Source organism: Anopheles moucheti, chromosome 2 (assembly GCF_943734755.1).
Source record: "Anopheles moucheti chromosome 2, idAnoMoucSN_F20_07, whole genome shotgun sequence".
NCBI classification, from domain to species: domain Eukaryota; kingdom Metazoa; phylum Arthropoda; class Insecta; order Diptera; family Culicidae; genus Anopheles; species Anopheles moucheti.
In genome coordinates this window covers 46,957,829-46,980,636 of record NC_069140.1, presented here as the reverse complement: position 1 = coordinate 46,980,636, position 22,808 = coordinate 46,957,829, and the positions used below count along the sequence as shown (strand labels likewise).

Here is a 22,808-nt window from a genome sequence, read left to right as displayed (position 1 = left end):
TTCGAGAAGCATTTGAAGCTCGTGATAAATATTAGATACGAGTTCTTTAAGGTATTCTTTAAACAATTTTTTATAAACATACCGTTAAATAACAAAATAAAAAAAATATCCCATTTAAAAATGTATTCGAGTTTTGACACCCTGCACAACTTGTTTGTAACCGCCTAGAGTTATGCAATTGCTTGCGTAGTTATCGTTATGTTTGATTTTATGTGGTTCCGTCAAACGTATGGTTATTAGTAGCTAGTTATTAGTCAACATTATTAGCAACAAAAAATCACTTATTTATCACTTAATCATTTACTTTATTAATAGCTGAGACCCTTAGTTGAGGCATGATTCAACAAATTATACAGGAAGATAGAGTAGGAAGATGTCTCTTTTATCGCTGCTCTTGGTAAATAAAATCTACAAGCGATCACTTTAACCAGTTGAACATCAAATTGTTAATTTTGAACCTTCTTATAGTTCTTGTTCAATTGTATTATTGTTCTTAATGTTACCTTCTTGGTATAGTGGCAGTGGCATTCATAACAGGTTGCTTTCCCAAATAAACCATTCTTTCGGCAGGATGTCCAACCAGTAGGGACCTTCTTTCTTCCATCTTGTTTGCTGAGTAACATTTCAATAGTCTCGTTTGATGTAACAAAATTCAATCTGATTGTGGAACATTCTGTTGTAAAAATGCCTTCGGCTTGCTGATCTGTGTTTTATCTACATCTTTGGTCTGCCGAGGAAAAGGTAAAGGTCAGTGTGTGTATTACGGTTCTTCACGCAACCGAAACCACTGCTTCCGTCCTCCCTCCCAATGGGACACAATACATTCCCCGCGCTCCCTTCCCTCGAAATCACCTCAAAAACGATCTCGACGGATTTAACCGTAGCATACCCTGGCCTCCGACCGGTACCGAGGCGACAGGGAGGAACCAGAAACATCATTACCGATTCCGGTCACATGCGTTCCCATCATCAGCACCATCGCCGCAAATCATCAAACCGGACATTTCGGACGGACCGCAAGCATCCGTGAGGGGTTTCATCGCGCTCATTTCGTGACAATGATCGTTTGTGGCGTTTGATGAGCGGTGAAGCCACCTGCCTTCCTGACCACTCCCGGGAGTGTTTGGCATCGTTACGACGATTGTTGTCGGTGTGGTGTGTTTTTCTTTTCCTTCGCGGTTGGTTGTGTTTGGGCCGGGCAGGAAGGCGATGTAGATTTTCTTTTCTGATTTCTTCCGACAGTATAACTTTTACCGCACCCCACTGTGTGCCAAATGAACACGCCAAACTAATTTGCTCCATGACGAATGTTTGCTGTTGGGATTGGGTCTTTCTTCGGAGTCCCCCTCCGGGTGGAAGTAAATTCTTCCCGTCAGTGCTGCTCACCGGATGTCACACACAAACAATTATTCACCGGAGGGGTCGAAAATGAAGCACGTGGCTTCTCAGGAAGCTGCCACACGAACGTGTGCGTTTATCGTAGGGAGAAGATTTATATATATATATTGACAGACAACCGTTGTTCGCCTTGTACCACCGGGAGGTGTATTATTTTAACAAAGCAAATGCTCAGATAGAACAGAACGAACCCTTGGTACAGCTTACGCCAGCTAGAAGCAGTCCAAAAAGCACGGACAGCTTCAAGGTTTGATTGATTTTTGATGAACGTGCGATACTTCAGTTTGGTTTGGCTGGAAATGAGAAGAAAACATTGGCGTGAGGCTTTTGGGCGAAATCAAGATAAGAACAAAAATCACCCCACTGTAGACCAAGTGCATCGCTGAAGGTCAAACGATTTTCGATGTGACATGACGGCGATGATGATGCTGCACACCAGGCCATTATGTTTAATTTCAATTACAAACTCCATTACCGTCCCAGCGGTACCAGTGCCAGTGAAAAGGCACCGGGGTGGGATGAGAGTGACAACAGAGAAGAAAACTTTTTTTTCCCCCAAAGTTTTCCCTTTATTCGACAACGTATTTTTTTGTTTTGTTTCAGAAATGGACGAACTTTTTTGCGCCACCTTTCCGTGCGAAGGAAGCAAACGAAGAGCTAGGGGCTGCACTTCGCACATGACAAAGTTTACAATTCGCCCCACAATCGTCACTCTCGGCTTAATTTTCCCATTTCGCTGTGCTGCAGTATGGGTTTACGAGCAAGCTTTTGTGTTTTAGTTGTCCATTTCTCCCTATTTTTTTTTTTGTTTTTTGGCAGAAGCCTTTTTCAATCAGATGCGATTTCGATGCAAATGAATGCAATGCGGATCATTGCAGGGGCTGCACCTGGCACCAGTGCCAGCACTGGGGAGATGAAATTAATTTTATCCTCGTCTCGTCCACCCGATGAATGGTTCGAAGCAGGTTTAATTGAGCAATCGAATCCGTTTTTCATTCCTGCCATGTTTTTGAATCACTGATTGGGAAGCGATTCCAGCTGTAATAATTCAATCTACGCTTTTTAACAATTTAATCCGCATTAGTCTCTGCGGCAATCAACCGATCGGTGGATTTCCCTCGTTCGTTTTTTTTTTTTGTTTTGGGTTGTTGAACCCAATTGCCAGCTGTGTGAGGAACTTTGTGCCTTTTATGATTTTTTTTTCTGGCGATTATCAACCCCCTCAAGAGGAGGAAGCATATTATCGTTTCGAGAGAATCGGAACGCTTTTGCCCGCTTTTGTAATGAACGGTGGTTTTGTTTTGGGTGCGCTTAAAACCGTCTATCCTTGCTGCGGGGGGAACCGTTTTTGCCATGCTGGAGCGTTGTTGGTTTTGCTTCCTGTCCAAACAGTGTCCTGATGCTACGGAAAACTGATACAGAACGTTTCCACCGAACTCGTTATACCCCCGCAGGGAATCTGGGCGAGTTGATGAATTTCTGACGGCGTTTGTGTAAAGATTAACATATTAAATTACTTGCTTGTATTCTTAGAAATTGTACGACCGCATTTGGGACCCGATGAGGCGTACTATGGCCGGGTATGGGTAGCTGGGTTCGATTCCGTGTAATTTTGTGGCCATTCGTGTGGCTCTTGCGTGTACGGTTGTTTGGTTGCAATAACCCCTGATTGTGTGCAATCGCTAAATTTGGATATTTGGTGAAACTTTCGGATGCCGACCGTACGACCAAATTTCGATCTTACACCGAAAGGCGTTGTCGGAAACACGTTTTTGGGAAAATATTGTTCCACACCTTGACACCCTAAATGTTTCGGAAGTCAGTATTGTTAGTAAAATATTTTTAAAATCTCTTATGACAAGTACTAGACATAAGTGCGGTCTTTCTACATACGTCTCTTTTTGGATTTTTTGAAGCTTTTGGGTTCCGATGACGTTTTGACGAAAAATCCTCAAAAATGTCTACTTTTCAAATCGTTTCAAGATGTCTGGAAGATTGTAGATCCTTCCTGGATTAATTTAATTCTAGTTGACTTGGAAGTGTAAATAGAGTATCAAAAGTAAATCGAGTGAATGGAAAAGTAAATGGAGTAAATAGAGTATATTTTGTACCAGCAGTTGAATTCAACTATCCAGCTACGGGTAAATATAGTCAAAGTAAGCCAGAAATGGCAGACCTAGACCTCTTGAGGTTGTTGTGCCGCCAAAGAAGTAGAATATGCGCTCAGAGGATTTTGGTGTGTTGTTCTGTCCGTTTCGATTTCTATTAATTGTCTATATGGCCAAGTCATCTTCAACAGCTAAATTAGTGCTGTTTCTGCCAAATTCACAATAAAACAAAGGTAAAGACTTCGGTTCGCATCTGAACCTTAATGACGTTTTACCATTGCATAATTTTAGGCGTTGTGTAACACAGATATATGTAAAATAGATATGTTTTTGATTCACTTTATCAATAAAAGTTTAATGTTTTTCGTTAATAGAAGTGCGCGACGGCAAATCGTATTGTATTTTTAATCGTATATACAAACAGCAAACACATTCGTGAACGTATTATTGCGCAAAAACAAGGCCAGGTGTTGAACTGAATCACAAACCCCAACACATTCCGGTCGAGTGCACTTCCGATGAATAAGTTTCCACCTATTACTTACATGTTTCATACTCTACCTGTTGTTGTGTTCTTAGAATCATTACAACGGGAGAATCTATACTGCACCTTCGCTATGGGTCAGTGCTATCTGCAGAAGTTTTCCATCCGAAAACCTAACTACCGAATAAAGTTTGGCTTCTATTGCAAGCCATGCACAAAAGTGCATCCACAAGCGACGGTGATTGGGTTGTTACAGGCTACTTTAATTGCCTTTGTTGCTGGGTATGTTTTATTGTGCGTATTTGTGGTGTTGTTGTGCCATTATGGGCTCTTTAACGCACGGGGAAGCCGATGGAAGCTGTGCCTGGGGCTTATGTTAACAGGGGCATGTTCTGGGAAACATTGGTGAAAAACATGCATCCTTTGCAGCACACACACGCACACACACACTATGCACATGCACCAAAATACACCGCACACATGCACACGCAGCCAAACCGCCTTTCCAAATGTTTGTGTGACTAACCCATGAGGTGGAAATGAACGCATTGAAATGGGATACAATTTCGATAAAAAACCAACAAATAAAACAAACATTTATTCTATATACCAAGCACAAAATGCACATTTATATGCACTCACCACTGCACACGGTATCGGGTGAACACGATGGGCGACTGGAACGGGGATGTAGTAGAGCATTCCAGCGGGAAAACTTTCCTGGCACAGGAAAGCGAACCGGTAGCCATTTGATCCCTTTTTAACAACTTGCCTCCACCGTTCACCTACAGTTGCCCCAGCATTTTCAGGACAATGAAAGCCGCGCGGAAAATCCTTTCTGCCCTGGAACGGCTTTTCAACAATGCTACCGCAAGATGTGTTTCTCCTTTTTCTCGGCAAATTATTCATGCGTTTTCTCTCTGTTCTGTGACTCACGCCGCTCTTTCAATGGAGGCGTATTTTGGTCCTTATTTTACCATCGTTTTTCGATGTTTGTGTGTGTTTATGTTTTATGTGTGTGTGTGTGTTTCCTTTAGTTTAGTGAAGAAAACCGTCAAACAAAGCATCCACAAAACAATCAAATTAACCATTTCATTACTATCATTCTATTTTCATTTCCTTTTTCATACATTCCATTCTATTCTCTTTTCTTTTCTTATCTTTGCGCTCTCTATCTTTTCTTTTCTTTTCTTTTCTTTTTTTTATCCCCCTTCTAGGCACAATCGAACAGTTAGAGAGTACCTGTGTTTTTGATTCCGATTTCGGTCTCATCCTGAACTGTGCCTTCAAAAAGTCCGGCCTCTTTCGGGTGCGGAACTTGGGCGGCGTCAAGGCCCACTTCGGGTTAGGTATGTTTCGTTTCGTTGAGGGTGTTTGTTGTTGTTCGTTATGCTACTCTGTTTTTTTTTTACTATTTGTTTCCGATCTGTTTTTTTTTTGCGGAGAAGGGTGTTCTTTTTAATGTGTGTGTGTGTCTAGTATCCTTTCTTCTCCTTTTGTTCCTTTCACTAAGTGTCTTTGAAATGTACCCTTTTCTTTCTTCTATGCTTTCGGTTTCTAACAATGTTCAATTGAGTTTTCTTAGCTTTTCTTCTATAATTTGGTGGAGGGATTCCATCCTGTTACAACTTAAAAGCTTTCTGAGTGTTCTGAGAAATATAAGCGAGGCCTATAAGCGGATCAGCGAAGTTATAAATGCTGAATGCAACGAAGCACGCCTGTTGCGCTGTAGAAGTTATCTTCATTCTTGCTCTGCTTGTGGGTTTCGTATCAGGGAGACTTACATACAGATCAAGGTCGCTCTTTGAATTCGTTGATTTCGGGAGCGAGTCATTTGGAGGATAATAATTTTAATCCATCTTTCGACGTCTCGTTTCAACTGAAACATTTTTTTTAAATGCCAATATGAGCTTCGTAGGCTTAGCTCGGCGAAACCACCGTAAGCAATTCGATAAATCATCCTAACCGATTCCATAAAAATGCATTTTTTTTCATCTTGTTGTTCAGAAATTGTTTGTGAACGCATAAGTCGTACATCAATTATTAACTAACACTTTCGTGTTTTAAACTTCATTGAAGCTAACTCAAGGCATTCCAATGTTGGGTTTTGCATACACTTTTCGAATGAGAATCTATCTGGATAATACACCGCGTTGGCGCTTGTGTGTGAGAAACCTTAAAATAGACATTTTATGCAAACCTGTTCCCCATGCCCTGTAGGGGGCCTCTTGAACCCTTCGCAAATCGATTAACTTTCTCGGTGCGCGATAACCGACGAGAAACTTTTGGCGAGATCAGCAAGGTCCTCACCAGCGCACCCTACCCCGTAAATCGTGACCAATCTTTGAAAATCGCACCGTGCCCTCGTTCGTCGCTTTTCTTTGCCTTTGCAGCCACCCCAAGCAAGACCATAATGTGGCGCGACTTCGGCGTACTTGTTTATGCATTGATCCCCATGTACTTTCGATCAGCAGTGCCTGAGGATGATCTCCCTCTGGTAGGCGGCCCACAGCCGACACTTTCGTATTAAAATAGACGCCAAATGTTGTAACGTATCCACGGGCGGCAGGATAACCCCCTTTGGTACATTCAAAAAACATAACTCTATTTTCTTCCCCACTGGAGACAGATTGCTGTCCCGGTTGGTGATAGAGTTTGGGCTGTTGTGAAATGCGGGACCTAACCCTCGCCTCGGTAACAAAGCCCCAATGTGACGGGCAGAGTGGTTGTGTATGAACCGCCGTATGACTAATGGCTAATCACCACTGACCCATGTTCAACCTTCATTATGCACGGGCAATCACCCGGTTTGGATCAAATATGAATAGCAATTACGTGAGAGTTTCAAGTAGTTATCACAACATGGTACTGATGACGGGGTGAAAGAAGAAATTAGGTTTCATTTTAACGGGTCATTTACATTACATTAGCAATTGCTTGCACCTGCTAGTAAATATTCCATTAGGATGGAGAGTAGGTAGCATTAATAATTAGATTTATAATAATTTCAACCGATTTATCGCACAAATTCAAACCATTGTTTGGCTGCTTTTCACTGGGGCTCTCGAGCCTTTTAGGGCCCTCAAGTGAAGTACAATGGTACGATAATGAGTGCGTTGTGTTGTAGATGTGTCCGGCTGGAACAGTCGCCAAAGTACAGCCTGCGAGTCTCATGTCTCATATCATGCAGAGCTTGTTGAAATTTTACCACAAACTGTTGATGCACAAGGACCGCATTGCAGATTAATAGGAATATCCAAATAACTTATAGACTTAATTGAGAATAATGAAAACCCAAGATCATTCTATATCCGTTGTGTTCGTGATGTCTCGGTCACTCTATTTGATGGTCGTATTTGAGTTTTCTGTACAGTATACTTTAAAGTTTCACTTTAATATATTGAAATTGAATTGCCAAACTTATTTATTTCACTCATTAAGAATTACTCCTTTTTTGGGTCGTTAGAATGGCTTATTTATTTTTACCTCGTAGCCGAATAATAGTCAGTCCTTGCTAAGAATGGTCCGGATGGAATTTTTCCTCGGTCCTGTCGTGTGAAGACCGGCATGTCGTTATCAATACACCAGCGGACCGCGCCCGACTTATACCTTGTATATTATTATCATATTTAGTTCTTTACTGCGGGAAGTTAGCGGATCAACAGGCAAGAGTTATGCAAATTATTATTTTAATCTAATGCGACGTTATATCAATTATAAAAAACTATCTCTTTGAACAGTGGTTGCATACTTCCAGGCGTGTAACCTCCCCCAATAACCCAAATAACTCCAATATTACTTCAATATGTGAAGATCTTTTAAAACATATTGTTATTATCTATTTAAAACAAATTCTATTAAAGAGTATTGCTTGACCAGGCTCTCTTTGCTGTAAAAAAAACTTTTAGACTCAGTTAAAAATATTCATGCTCTTTATAGGGGTTTCAATATGCTATTGGTGTGGTCCGATGCGGTATTTTATAGCGGTTTCACGCGACAGGACCGCGTTAAAATCCCTTCCGGAACATTCCCCTGTAGCTAGGACTGGCTATCCGGTTCCGTTCTTATAATGAGGAAAAGTCTGCAATTCGGATGAAAGGGTACATGATAACATTACCAGACTTTTGTAATCGTGTATGCGGGATCTTGGGAAATGTTTTCCACGGACGCAGTATGGTAGATATTACTCACATGTGCAGTAGGTGATTTACAGTTGATTAAACATAACAAAAAGCAGTATTTCATTTAAAACGATATCGCTACAATTACAGTGCAACAGTACAAACTGTCCACTTTGTTCGGAAGTCACCGGTTCGCTCGGATTGCACAACCCAGCGAACAATCGTCCGCTCGCCTTGCTCATATTCCAGCATCGGAACATGATTTATGCAGACCCGTGGCACAGGGCATTGGCGAAGCTAATGCATATAAATTATCGCTCGACGCATATGCAGGGGTTGTGACGTTGCTTACAGTGAGGGATTTATCTTGACACAATAACTAGCTAAGCATGGCTTACGACACACGTCGATTGCAACGCGACCAAACCATCGACCAAAAGACGACAACCAGTTCCGATCCTGCCAATTTAGCCGATGCAGCCTGTGTGCTTTATGGCGTAGACCGTACAGGGGTGGGTGCTGGGAGGTGGGGGGGGGGTGTGTTTGCGCTAAATTGTTCGCATGACATCGAACCACCGTCCAGGATTCCTCAAGTGCGCTCATCGATGTGTGCCTTCCTGCCGTACCCCAACTCCTCTTCGCTGATCAACGGTGCATCGTTGTGCATCACACGCGGGTCCATCCGAGTGGAAAATAAGGCCCGTTTTCACGGATTGGTGTTTACTCTAAAACCCACCGCATGCGTGCATGTGTATAGGCCGAAAGGGTAACGGTGCGTAATATAACCCCAACCGAGCCGTGGTAGGGCAATGCAATTTAATTAGCAAACATATGACGATCGTAGCGCGCGCACAACTACAAAGTGAAATCATACCGATGGATTCGGTTGCTTATTTGCATGATTTTGTGTCACGATGCAAATTCAACATATCGGTATCATAATTTTCATCTCCGGTAGACGGTAGCTGCATTGCTGTGGTTGGCAGATAACAGTGGCTCCATACTGTCGTTTAACAGACTAGCATGCTTGCTCTAGAAAATAATGGATTTGAATTTGTATTTTTTGTTTGGCTTTGTTTCTTTGTTCTGGATGACATTCTTAAGGAGACAAAAAACAGTTTGCTCCCTTGGTTAACTCCTCATTTTTCCGCTTAGTGTGTGGCAGTTTTGCATAGTTTTAGGAGCTGCGTTTCACAAAAACCCCTAAAAGTATGCAATTTGTTTGTGCAATTCTTCTTTGGTGCGTTTCAAAACATGTTAATTCAATGAAATACATCGCTTAAACAATAAAAACGAACGTTTTACCATTCCCTAAGAAAGATTCTAATATTTTGATAAAAAAAAGACGGCTTTCCTGTGTAAGTGTACGCGAGCGCTTAAATGAGAGCAGCGTTACAGCCGCTTAAACGATAGCACTGATGGCAATGTCATCAAACGGACATGACGTCTTCGCCGCACTTCAATCGAAGTAGCAATAATCGTAATCGTTTAACGGAAATGAAATGGGTTTGAATTTTACGACCCATGAGCCGGAACGGTACCGTATCGGAAGAAAGTCTTTCTGCGGTTGCTGTTGTGTTAACTTTTTTGTGGTTTCGTTTTTTTTGGGGAGGTGGTGAGCTTATTTTATGGTAACTCCAAAAGCTTTTTTGCTTCCCCTTTAGCTGCCCGTGTGGTGCAACAATCGGCCGAGAAGCAAGAAAATACATGCCTTGTTATATGTATATTTTCAGATATGTTTTATGTGCCACATCACTGTCGTAAACTTGTTGATGTACGTGTTTGCTTCTTTTTTTTGTTGTCTTTCTCGCTTCTGCAATATTCTCACAGCAGATTCGTCCTGTTGGTAAGCCCGTAAAAGCTTTGCTGCGTGTATGTACGGTTTTGCGTATTTGCTGAAGCATAATAAACCAATCTGGTTGCAAACTTCCCGCCGACGCCGCTTCTCGGCAATGCCGTTTGTTTACGTTTCACTGGCAAATGTTTCGTCAAGTGCGCGTCAACCAAACGGGGAAGTGTGGGTTCTTCACTTAAGCGCTTTCTTAAGTACCTCAATCGAGGAATTATGCTGATCGGTGTGCATGAGAACCACTGCTCGGTACGGTTGCGGAGTTGAGCATCGTGTAAGCCAGTATGTCGCATTTGACACACCGCTCGTCAGTCGTTTAGTAGCCGTGCCGTGTAATAAAAAATAGAAATCTTCCCTTACGCATACGCAATAACATCGATCGACGGTTTGTACGGTTTGTTTAAACAGATGCAGGAACTAAATCGGCTTTCCGTGTTTCAAAACCCACCCGATAAGGCGTGACAACCGCTGCGTTGCGTATCCCATGTTGGTTGGCAAAGAGTTTAATATCATAAGTGTCAAAAGAAAATCCACTGCTTCGTCGGACGAGAAGTGTGAAAAATTAATGTACGCAATTGGAATGATTCGGATGAAAAATTAATCAGATAGCTTGATAAACGGGACGACCACCGGTGACGGATGGCCATTTGTAATCCTTTCTCGTTTATCACTGTCACTGTCGTTTGGTGCGGCGTCTTGGTGCGGAGAACGAAGATGCTGTTGCGTTTGCGGCCTGCCGTTAATGTTGTTTTATTCAATGTTGATTTAATCATCAGGCTTGTGCCTACCGCAGTAGTCACCCGAAGGCCACGCCTCATGGTGTATTAATAGCTGGAATGGTAAATAGAAATAAAGCAATCCTATCGCCGAGCGGAGGACTGTGGGTCTATTTGCCTGCGGAAAGGCGCAACGAAAAGGAACAGCATTATGGCTTCTTGGTTGCGGGAAAATAAATACGAATCCAATGCATACCGTCGGGCCACCAGCGTTGTGCTTTGGCGTGCAAAAAGGACATATACTCTGTGCAGAACTAGGGTTGCCCCAGTCTCCGTACTACATGTGCTTAAATATTCATTGCACCCAACCTTTCGCTACGAAATTTTAGCTGCACGGTTCTTGTACGGCAAAGGATTCACATATCAGTGGCCTGTGATTTCGCTTCTGGATTATCTTACGGCTTTCGCATATTTTACATCCCTTTCCTCTCTCTTTCTCACACACTTTTGCTCTTTCACCCCGAGGAATACTCTTCCAAAACTATCGCTATGAATTAAAATCACACGCATCACATAATAATGACCTTTCCGTGTTGCATTTTTTCACCCTCGCCCAAATGTTTGTAGGCTTCAGCGTCGGAGATGAGCTGGGACTGGCCGAATCGCTCGGTAACGTCGAGGCAAATAAACGGCGGGCCCTCAACATTCGCACCGGTGCGAACAACATTGGCGTCCTGCCCGCGTCCAAAATGCCGGTAAGTTGTGTTTGATACGGGGCTTTCACTATTTCTTTCTGTTTTTTTTTTCTTGGCACGCAACCCAAGACGACCACACACAGCGGAGGTTAGAAATGTCATCCTCTCTCCAAAAAAAAAAAAGGGTTACTACTTCTCTCTTGCTCGTTTGGTAGAACGGCATTAGGATAAGACCACACATTAGGAAGTAATGATGGTCGATTTGTTTGATTGTGGCTTGGAATTGCTGGGGGGAGGGAACAGCAAACATATCAAAAAAATATTTGGGAATTAAATAATTTGTTTTCCAATGTAGTCATTTTGCAATACCGATTTACGTTGGAGGCTTTGATGACGTTTAATAAAAAAGGTCATTGAATTGACAACAGCTACATGAAACCGTTTCCGAAAAGAGTTTAGTTTTGTAATGCAGCAAGCATAACTTTAGGGGCCTTGTTATGCGTATTTAACAACTTTAAAATTCATTCGAAACATTGAAATAAATCAGTAAAGGGATACGGGGGGTGGTTAAATGTAATAATATTTTACTATGGTACTATTAACATTTTCACTGTGCTTCGAGGAAATATTTTCATGTAATGTAATTCTTCACTCGTTGGCGTAACGAACGTTTTTCACTCGCACGGGTGTACTTAACATTTATGTTTGGTACACTGATACTGATTGTGTGTGTGTGTGTTTGTCAGAGCGATGGAATGCATTTCCAAGAATGCATTTACTCAATTCAGTGCAAACTGAACCTGTAAAATTGATATTGCATACCTGCGGGCGTCATACTCCCAACGCTGAAATGCGTATCGGAAATGTGTAACGCCGGAAGGTATGCAATACATTCATTTTTCAACAAGTCACTCGATATATGAGGTATGTGGGTGAAGGCACTTCGTTGGATGACCTCTCTAGAACACAGACAAAACAAAATTAACGAAATTTCCGGAAGATCATGGCAATTAATTAAAAATGTAAAATGGCACACCTTTAGGCGATTTATTTGAAGGCCCTCAATGTTCGGATATCTTTTGTCCACTAGCACAATTTTCAATGATGCTAAAAGTGATAGTAAAAACACATGAGCAAACCACACAAATAGAAGCAGGTTCGTTCACAAAACCTAATATGCCAAATAGTTTTATATGTTTCATCACATCACATCACATCACATCACTGTGCCACCGAACTTAATATTCACAATTTCATTTCACATTCCAATTCTAAAAAAATATTCCCCCAAAAAAACACTCACCCAATGAAACACTACACGTTTGATCATGCAACGCTTTGATCCTCACAGGTTACGGGTGAAGCAAAAAGTCGTACTAAAATAGTAGCTCGCTCATACATAACGCAGTGTACCGGTACTGGATGGGAGGGAACATAGTTCATTCCTCGTCGTTCGGAAAACTGCCCACACAAGTTCAGCATCCGAATGGGTGGTAAAAGTTTTCGATAGCTGTTAGCGATCGTAAAGCAGTCCGAAAGTTGGTCGTTTAGGCTTCGCATCGGTAAATTATCCTACTACCAATGCAGCAACATATTTTAAAAGCCCTTTAAACGCGCTTAACAGTAGCTTTAAGGTCAGGCAACAGACTCTAGCAGGAAGGCAAAACAAGGTGTCGGATGTAGAGAAAAAAAAACACACTCACACAAGATTAGAATGTGAAACACTCGGGTTAGGGGGCGTCGGTAACATTTGCCCCAAACGATGAATCGCTTGATGAACTAGCCATTTTTCGCCACATTACCAAGAATCGCTCCGAAAGCTCCGCGTTTCATCAGTATGCAAAAGCTTTCCTCGTTTTTAGTATGCATCACTTTTCACCTCACCGGCATGACGATGACGGTGGGCCGCATCCTTCGCACCCCTTACGGGGGGCAGAGAAAAACACGGGTGACAAAAGTTATTAAACCGGTCTCGGAGAATTTTGCACGCCATGAAAATTGCCTTCACCGTTCCTTCCTGGGACTGGGGTCAGGGTCTGTCAGGCGTGAAATGAAGCTGGTAGACATCGTAGCCAGGTTAGGTCTGTTACGCGGATGCACTAACGACTTCTTATCCTTACACTGTGCGCCAAACGAACAGCTTCTTCGGTGTGTAATAACTCACAGCGCAACAGAGGTGACATCTAATGAGCTTTGGTGCTGGTGTACGAGAAGAAAAAGCGACCAATAATAGCACAAGCGAATGGATGCAAAGCATGGGTGGGAAAGCTGCTGAATATGAAGTGATTCACTATTTATAGAACACGTGTCCGTACACGAAACCAAAACCGCGCGCTATTTCCGTCTGCTTTCATTAGCTCATACATCCTGAAGTACGCTTCCGTACGCCGCTACGTATCCGTACGCCTTGCGCCGTTGAGTGGGGTTAATCTCATTCACTTAATTTAATACTGGTCGAGCCAACGAAATGTAATTTCGAGTCCAACAGCTCGCTTTTCGGCAAGTCAGTCCGACGTCCGGGCTGACTCCGGACGTATTTATTCATACGATTGTGGTGCCACACCGGAAGCTTTCGCCTCCTGCTATCACCCTGTTGGGCCCCCAGTGAACTTTGGACACACACAAACATGTAGCTCACGTGTAGAGCAGAAACTCTATTTCCGATGACAAATTAATCCACTTCAGTTCCAATAATAATGAACTTCAGCTCGTGCCGTTCCGACAGTCCCGTCCGTGCCTTTCTGCTGACTGATGAGTGGTATTTACTGCTTCCTTCACTTATTTTTTTTTTGCTTCTTTCTCTTCCATATTTTCCATCCCAATCCGGTCGACTGTTGGTTGCTGCTTCGTGGCCTCATGCTTTGCAGACATCCTACCCCTCCTTACCCTCCCCCTCGATCGCCCCCTCGCCGGGTGTTCCAATCCAGCAAAGTCGTCCGCAGGCGGTAACCGTACGTTCGTCTGCGTCCATGCTGCCCAAGGGCATTGGTGGCCTACCGAAGGTGCCGTCGTCCGTCTCGCCCGTGTACGTGTCGCCAGCATCCAGCCTGATGACGAAAGCCACCTCGCTACCACTCGGCGTTCCTCCCTTCCGACCCATTCCCAAGCCGACGCCGGAAACGGAACCGGTGAGATTCGACCCGTCCATACTCCGCCGAAACTTTGCCCTCAAAACCGCCCAAACTCCTGATCCTTCCTTCCAGGGTCAACTGATGAATCAGACCTCCTCCTTCCATCGGGGTGCCGCACCATCGCGCAACACGACCCCTTCCTTCCCGAACGCTCCCAATCAGCAGATTATCTACAAGGAAGCACCGAACCTGCAGGTCCAGAAGGTGCCCGCTTTCCAGGCAATGCCCGAATCGGTGTCCCGCATCTCGACCGGTCCGGTCGTACAGGTCGATAATAAGCTGCAGCCGTCCGTCATCAAGAATTCCATCATGAGCATTCCACCGCGCCGACAGATGACAAAGCCCGGCCCAACGATTGAAACCGGCAGCACCAGCACGGTGGACGGTAACGGGGAAGAGATCGATCTGATGGGCCACACGGTGGAGGAGCTGGCGGCGGCTGCCAACGTCAGTGTGGAGGTGATCAAGGAAGCGATTCGCGTCCGGCAGCAGGAACTGCGTGCCCAAAAGCAGTACGAAAAGCAGCAGGCTGCTTACGCTCAGGCCCAGTTCTTTGCACAGCAGCAGACGACACCGGTAACGACCACTACCACCACGACAACGCCACGTCCCAGACGGTACCCGACCAACGCCGGTCACAAGGCAAGCAAAAGTCGCAGCCGAAGCAAATCGTGCTTACGGGGTTCTGTAACAGGCATGGAATTTAGAAATCGTCACTAAAAGCACTTTTTTTTCGTCCGCAGGTTATGAACGCACCGAAAGAGTACTACCCGGTCGGATACGACAAGAACTTCGATGACAACTTCACCTCCAAGGTTGACCTGCCCTACACGACGTTTAACTGCGGCGAACAGAAACACTTCCCGGGGCTGTACGGCGACGAGGACCTTGGTTGTATGGTGCGTATATGGCTTTTGTGGTGTACGAGATTGAATACTAGTAGTTGAACAAACACTCTTCATCCTGTGGCCGCTGGTACCGCACACATTTAGAAGAACGCATGCTCTTCCGGTAAAATCCAGGCTACCATGGATAATTCTCGTCCAAAAACCCGTACAAAACGTTCCTAGAAATTCCAGCAAGCATCACTGCGTACTCGCACTCGGCAAGGGCACGTTTTCCCTACATACTTGAAGCTGGTTGAACCATGTCGCCTGTTGGCAGGCAACCAGCAAACACATGGTCCAATGCAACGGCGAAAGGACGAACCAACTCGTACGCCTGACAGTATGCAATACGGGGTTAAAGGTTGCATGTGCGCAGCGAAAATGTATCCGAATGTGAATACGTGCCCGAACAATGATCCATTCCGGGCATGCAACGTACACGAATTGCCGGTTTTTGTTAGATACACTATTTTCTAGTTGGTACCCAACTAACAGAATGTTACGCGTAAAATGTGTATGTAACGTAAATTGCATAACTTTTAGGCGTAATAGTGAAGTTACATAAAGTTGTTTGCTGTACTGCTGTTGCAGTGATAGAAGCACATTTAGATCCCTTTTATTAGACAGCTGTTTAACAGCTGGTTTGAGTATTTAAACCAAGGATGTCCACAGAATATCATCACACATTGAATACCGGTGTATTAGTAAGCGTAACCTAATGAGTCTGGAACGCTGAAAATTCCAACTGAAGTAGTTCTGAGAATTTGTGCATTTTGGCCTTTTTAATTAAAGGTACTGAATGAAACCGTATTTCAGTGAGCATATCTGGCTGAAATCACTAATAACCAGACATGGAGATGAGAGAACTGCGAAATAAATCGCACGCGGTACACAGCAAAGGGTTTGGGGTTTTAATAAGAATTCATCTTTACGTGCAGCTCCAGTGCAGTTTAATTATCCTTCACGTTTTCTCCTTCGACCCGTAGGTCTTCCACGTATGTGCCCTGACGGACGATGGACTGATCATGAAATCGTTCCTCTGCCCGGAAAGCACACTGTTCGACCAGACCGTGCTGAAGTGCAACTGGTGGTTCTACGTCGACTGCAAGAGCAGCAAGAACCTGTACGACTCGAACCTGCCCGTGTCGAAGAGCTACCAGCTGATGAAGGCGCTGTCGTTCTTCTCCTCCAACTACAAAAACCCGGGCGACTCGTCCGAGGGTGTCGATGTGGAAGCGCTCAAGAACAGCGTCGCCACAGCTGTTGCCGTCGGTGGTTCGGCCCGCTCGCTAGACAGTCTCAGCAGCAACACCATTGCCGGTTCGACGGGTGAGCGCTTACAGGATCTGGTACCGTCCCCATCCGTAAGCGTACGGGGCACCAACCAAAGCAACAACACGACGGTCACACCAACATCAAGCAGCAACAGTAACAGCAGCAGTAGCAACGACAAAACAACGACATCGACGTAAATGGAAATGATTTGATTTCACCGATTTCCTCAACGGCGGCAGGGTGTGAGCGTTTTTGGTGTTGAAAATTGTGTGTACTGTGTGCTACCGGGAGCGTAGGTAGTAAGGCAAATGGTTGTGTCACTCGGTATGCGGTATGCGCCAACGTTGGCAGGTTGGGCTTAGGTTTGTGTTGTTGTTATTTTTAAATGTAAAATTTAACGAGAAGAAAGCGAAAAAAAAACGCGAAATATGGATGGTGCGGTGCGATTTATAGTGTGAAACCTATCGGTGCTCGCCGGGTGAGTGTTTGCTGATAAAACACACGCGGGCGTGCGTTTCACTGGTCATTATTCCATTAATTCGTGCTGCATAAAAGAGATTCCCAGTCATAGGAATAGTAATATTGTCATACAGATTGCCCAACCGCTCCGAGGGTTGAAACGCTTTTGAATGCGCCTCAAAGTATGCAACCCGTGCAGCATAATTGCTTGCTTCAAGCATTTATGTTCGATTGTTTATCCCATTCAGCGCAAAGTTCTTCTCCATCCAATATAAATTGAACGAGCACTACGCTACTGACGCCGGTGGTCGGTTTTGTAGTTTGAAAGTGTTTTAATTACAGCAAATTAAATTATACTGCACCGCGAACTAAAGTCGAGCCATTCAGCTTGCAATACATTGCATGCCACCCTTTTGCAAGCACCAACTAGCAGAACTTTCTTCCTGCCAGTGCAACGCGCAGCATCCGATGTGCTGTTCGGTAAGCTTAACCACCTGAGCGACTAAACCTGGCCCCCTGCCCCGTCAGACACTTCCCTGTCACAACTTCCCGCACGCAGCTGATTTTCGAGCGCTGCATCCTGGATCAATCGAGCATGATTCAAAGCATGGTATAGCATAAGTATTTATTAAACAGCGATCCTACGAACTAAACCGCTTCAAACCCATCGCTTCCAATTGCCATTCCGTGTGTGTGTATGTGTGTAAGAGTATGTGTGTATGTGTGAGTGTGCCGTGTGTATGGGAAGGTCCGGGCAGATTTGGGAATCGGTTTGTTTGGAGTTTACAAGACTTTTGTTACGTTAGTATCATAGTAGACATGAGGAAGTAAACCGCACGAGCACATTCCGTTCACGTGTGCGCTTCCCACGGTAGGGACTAGGTTTGTTTTACGTTACTGTTTACGAGCGGGCAAGTTTACTCGCTAGTTAGCTGACCTCTTAGATTATGGCATAGGTATAAACGGCATAGTGACTGTTTCTCGGGTATTTTTTTATTTTTTGTTTGCAAAAACCATCTTTGCTGCTGCAAGTAGCAACTACTGTAGTACGTAGGTAGTAGATTTGGTTTTCTGTTTTTTTTAAAGCACCCAAAAAGGGTTTTGCATATTTATTTAACTAGCGGCATAAGGTACATCAGGTGTAGTATCACTATCTTTACTAGAATCTGGTATTAAACATAGCAAAACAATAACTGTGCATCTGTACAACACGGTTCGGTTCGGATACGGATAGATGCACACTCGCAGTAGTGGATGGACAACGGCGTAAGAATCTGCACCTCGGTGGCTATCCTTCCGGACGAACCATTGGTACGGCACCCATTTCCTAGACACACCTAAAAGTTGCTCACTTAGAAACGGTATAGACAGTAAGAGGTTTACGCTGGGAAGTGCATCCGAGCAAGTTTATGCAATTTTGTGTCGTCGTCGGTCAATATATTAGTTGTTTTATCTGTAACACTAGTAACTTCCATTGTACAAGCGCGTCGCGCGTGGGACGCGCGTGACCGATGCGAATCAATACCGTATGTAATGTCTCGTGGAAAAAACACATGAGACGCGCACATAGCGCACCACTATGCCAACAGCTGCCCGGACAAGGGCAAATTCTACTCATCCAGTTGACTATTACTGATAAAGTAAAACACATTAATTTCAATCGATGATGGGTTTGATTTGATTGATTTTGTTTGTTCTTAGCACTTTAAACATCCGAAAATGCGAATCGATTGAGGTTTTATTTTATCCTCCCGTTGGAACTACGACTGTTAATCTTCTCGCTTTGCTGGCTAAATTTCTGCAGCTCAATTTTCCAATTCCATCGCTGTTCGACCTTTTTACTCTTAAATGAAATTAAAATTAAATATGAATAGTAGGCAATTCAAAAGTAGAAGATTATTATGTTACTATTTACAGAGTAGACTGATTAACGATTAGATACTGCATACTTTCAGGCGTTTGAACCAACACACAGTCGGATGGTAAGTTATCGAGCCATTAGAACCGGTTCCTGGCTGAAAGTTTGTATCTCCTTGCGATTGGTTCGATTCAACTTCTCTTGTGTAAATGATCGTTACGGTATAGTCGAACAATAGACGCAATGAAAAATATGATGACAAATAATTGCACTCGAAATAACAAGCTGTTGAACACGATGACATTTTTGCATAAACTAATCACAGAAAAAGAGATTTTTGATTTAAAAACGGTTACGAAATGTCAAACAAACCCCTGCAAGTCTTAAAAGTATGACATTTTTACAAACACGGCATAACTTCAGGCGTTCTAAATTTTTCAATTCATTACACAAGGGCACATCGGCAATGCGCCTAAAGTTATGCATTTTGAAATTAATTGCGAAACCGATCGGAACACGTACTTAGTTGATTAATTGTTTTGCTGTTGTTATTTATTTCTCCTATCCATCTAGAGCTTCTAAAAACTGTTGCCAGCAAAGCAAAATTTTTAACAAATGGAATTCGTTGAAATTAATTACATAAATTGCTTGCTTCATGCTTTTACCACCATTTGTCTATCGTAATAAATAAGCGTAGAGTTTTTATTTGGTAGAATTACTAACCCCGTGGTGTGCTCAGTATTATTACCATGATTGCACCAAATTAATTGAACACAGAATAAAATACTGACACGTGTTCTTAATTGTCTATTTGCTGGCTACCTTTTCTCACTGACCCGCCGTTTTGTACCCTTAAAATAGGGTTGTTCACCTAATTCAGCAAACCGTCAACGCTTCATAAAGCACCTTTCATTCCATTAGATAACTAATTGAGCTGAAACAATGCCGTTCGCGCTACGTGCAATATTCCGAGAGCAACGACATCGTGTGTTGGATTGACTTATCGTGTGTTAAATATTGCGAACGATTAAAAATTAACGTAGTGAATCGCTTTATTAGCGCTTTCATCGTTTCTAATGAAATTAAATGATTTTTTCGTCTAATAGAATGTTTAATTAGGTAGCACACCGTAAAGGGTTGTAAGGGTCCATTTATGTCTTTATGGGTTTAAATTTACATTTCATATTTATTTGTTTATTCATCATGTATAAACCGCTCTTTTAAGTGAGACTTCGATCATGAGATCTTGGGGTCGTTTAGATGGATGAACATTGTTTATTTTTAATCAATATCCAGATTGTGACCTTATGTACTTTGGATCGTACTCAATGCGATGAACTTCCTACGAATAAACTCGAGGAAGTATCGAACCAATGTTGTTTATTTTGATGCTGGTGATGTAGAAATATTGTAAATTCATCTGTAATATAACAACTGTAGTCGATAATATGCTCGCGACGAATAGACCTTTTTGTTTAAAAACAAGTCTTGTTAAAAATGTAGTATGAATAAGAATCAAAATAGTAATCTAAAGCAAATGAAATAAAGCTCTTTAGTAAATTGAGTAAAACTCCAATCCGAGGTTTACCAACGTCTGCCCAATGTTTTGGTAAGCATCCGCTATATAGGAAACCTGTAAACCAATGATGCCAATACCATCAATGTATGCCAGGATCTGGATTGACTTCGGGGATAGTCCCCGAAGCTTCCACCTTCGAGTCGCGGATGGCCCTCTCTAGCAATAGGTTGCAGAGTAAACAAGCTATCCCATCTCCTTGACGAAGACCCTTGGTGGTAGCAAAGGGCCCAGAGAATTTCCCATCCACCATCACCTGGCATGTGACGTTGGTGATTGTCATTGGTATTAGTTTGCAAAGCTTTTAAAAAGCTCATTGCATCTCAAAATTTTACCCTGGCTATAATTTCATTTGCCTTAAAGTCGTTGAAGAGATGGAAGAAGCTATAGCTTCGACATCTTCTCCAAGATCTGCCGCATGGTGAAGATCTGATTAGTGGTTGATTTCCCTTTTTGGAACCCCCTCTGATAGTTTTGCCACGAATGGCAGGAGACGACTTTTAGGTGCTTAGAATCCATAATACATTTTGTGAAGAGAAGTGAACCAATGTGGTTCAGCCAATCTCTGAACTTATTTCCAATATCTTTCCCTGCTCGAGGTATTCTCTTCTACTTTCACTGATAATGATAACATCACATTCCACTTAAAAATGATTGTATATTGCAAGCAATTCGATTCCCCTTATTTTTACGCTGCAGCCCTCCGTAAAGTTGCGTTGCGTTTCTAGTGAGATTAACTAATGAACCCACGGGCCAGTTTTCCGTGCAGGAATGTTCTTTATTCGAATTTGCACCAACCAAACGTCATAAGCCGACCACGAGTTCCGCTAACCCACTGCACTCCGTAAATTGAGCGTCCGCCCGCTTATTGACCCAAATTTACGCAACGCAACGGCAAAACGCAATGTTTGCAACAGGACCGCGTACCAGAAGTCGAATCTTGGACGATCGAGTTTCAACTTCGATATCAAATCGCACGCATCAAAGGCACGTACTTTGCGGGTGGGAAATGTAACCTGGCCGCGCGCGTTGATCGCCGTCGGTTTTCCATTTCATTTCCCAGCACCAGCAGCGGCACACCCACTGTACGATATGAGTGCTTCCGCGAGGGCTTTACTGTGCGCCGTTTCCGTAAGGGTGATCCGTCGCTGGGGAAAGGGAAGCTTTGTGAAAGGAAAAACAAACCATCTCACCACTGGGTTTCCACCCGTTTCGTAAACGAAGCGGACAAAGGCGTTTTGTGCCGTCTTTACGAACACGACGGTGTAGGTGTTGCAATTGCACTTTTTCCACCCACCCGGATGCACCCACCCTCACCGGCAGAAGAAAGGAAGAGTGTTCCGATCGACCGAACGAAGCCAAACCGATGATTACCGGGAGTTCGGACCGGGGAAGGTGATCGGCACGAAAACTGGAGCCATTGCTGGAAATCGAACGCAATGGTGGTGGATGTATAAAAAGTCGGCTCACCATTATGGGGCAGTTCATTCCTTTATCTACTCCGTTTACATTCAGTTCAGTATCCTTGTTTCATTCGTCGATCGTGCAAAAAAAACATGAGCCCTTTAGTGAGTTTTTCTAAAGTGCCTTATGATTGTTCAAGAATTCTTTCTACAGTGTTCCCCTCTGTTGTTTCAGATGTTTTGTTCCTCGGTAGCGATGGTACTCCTTCTGCTACAAACTACTGTTCTTCCAGCCAACGGAAAGTACGTCTATCATGATCAGGAAGATGGTCTGCTCGACGAAAGATATCTGGAAGCAATCGAAGGACTGAAAGAGGCCCAAGCAGGAGCACAAATCCATTCCAGCGTGTCTGAAAAATCGAAAACCATTCCAGTGCCAGTGTTCCAGAAGGTTGGGGTCCCTGTACCACATCCAGTCCCGGTAGCCGTCCCGCACTACGTTAAGGTGTACATTCCGCAACCCTATCCGCTCCAGGTGAACGTCGAGCAACCGATTAAGATACCGATCTACAAAGTCATCCCGAAGGTGATCGAAAAACCCGTCCCGTACACGGTCGAAAAGCCGTACCCGATCGAGGTGGAGAAACCGTTTCCGGTGGAGGTGCTGAAGAAGATTGAAGTTCCTGTGCCGAAACCGTTCCCGGTGCCGGTAACCGTCTACAAGCATATTATGCAGAATGAGAAAACTCACCGCAACTGGCATTTTTAACATTTCGTGTGCTTGCTTTTATACGTAACGACATTTTATTCGCCGGTTCACCGTCTGGACCATGGAAACAAAGTATGAG

General features: G+C 43.6%; 1 protein-coding gene and 1 pseudogene across 1 annotated transcript; both read left to right on the top strand.

Annotated features, from left to right (window-relative positions):
* The first annotated feature begins 4,610 nt into the window (after positions 1-4,610).
* Positions 4,611-18,775, top strand: LOC128310003 (uncharacterized). Its single transcript, XM_053046533.1, has 6 exons — positions 4,611-4,680; positions 5,208-5,339; positions 11,304-11,431; positions 14,239-15,144; positions 15,246-15,401; positions 16,376-18,775. Exons 1-6 carry the CDS (start codon positions 4,611-4,613, stop codon positions 16,859-16,861), a joined length of 1,878 nt encoding a protein of 625 aa, XP_052902493.1. The 3' UTR covers positions 16,862-18,775.
* LOC128309993 (uncharacterized) lies at positions 18,378-22,729 on the top strand (annotated as a pseudogene).
* Positions 22,730-22,808: the final 79 nt, after the last annotated feature.

Coding starts and splice junctions, on each gene's coding strand:
- LOC128310003 (XM_053046533.1), top strand. CDS start 4,611: ATGCACATTTATATGCACTCACCACTGCACACGGTATCGGGTGAACAC. Junction 11,432..14,238: donor TGCCCGCGTCCAAAATGCCG/GTAAGTTGTGTT, acceptor CATGCTTTGCAG/ACATCCTACCCCTCCTTACC. Junction 15,145..15,245: donor CGACCAACGCCGGTCACAAG/GCAAGCAAAAGT, acceptor TTTCGTCCGCAG/GTTATGAACGCACCGAAAGA.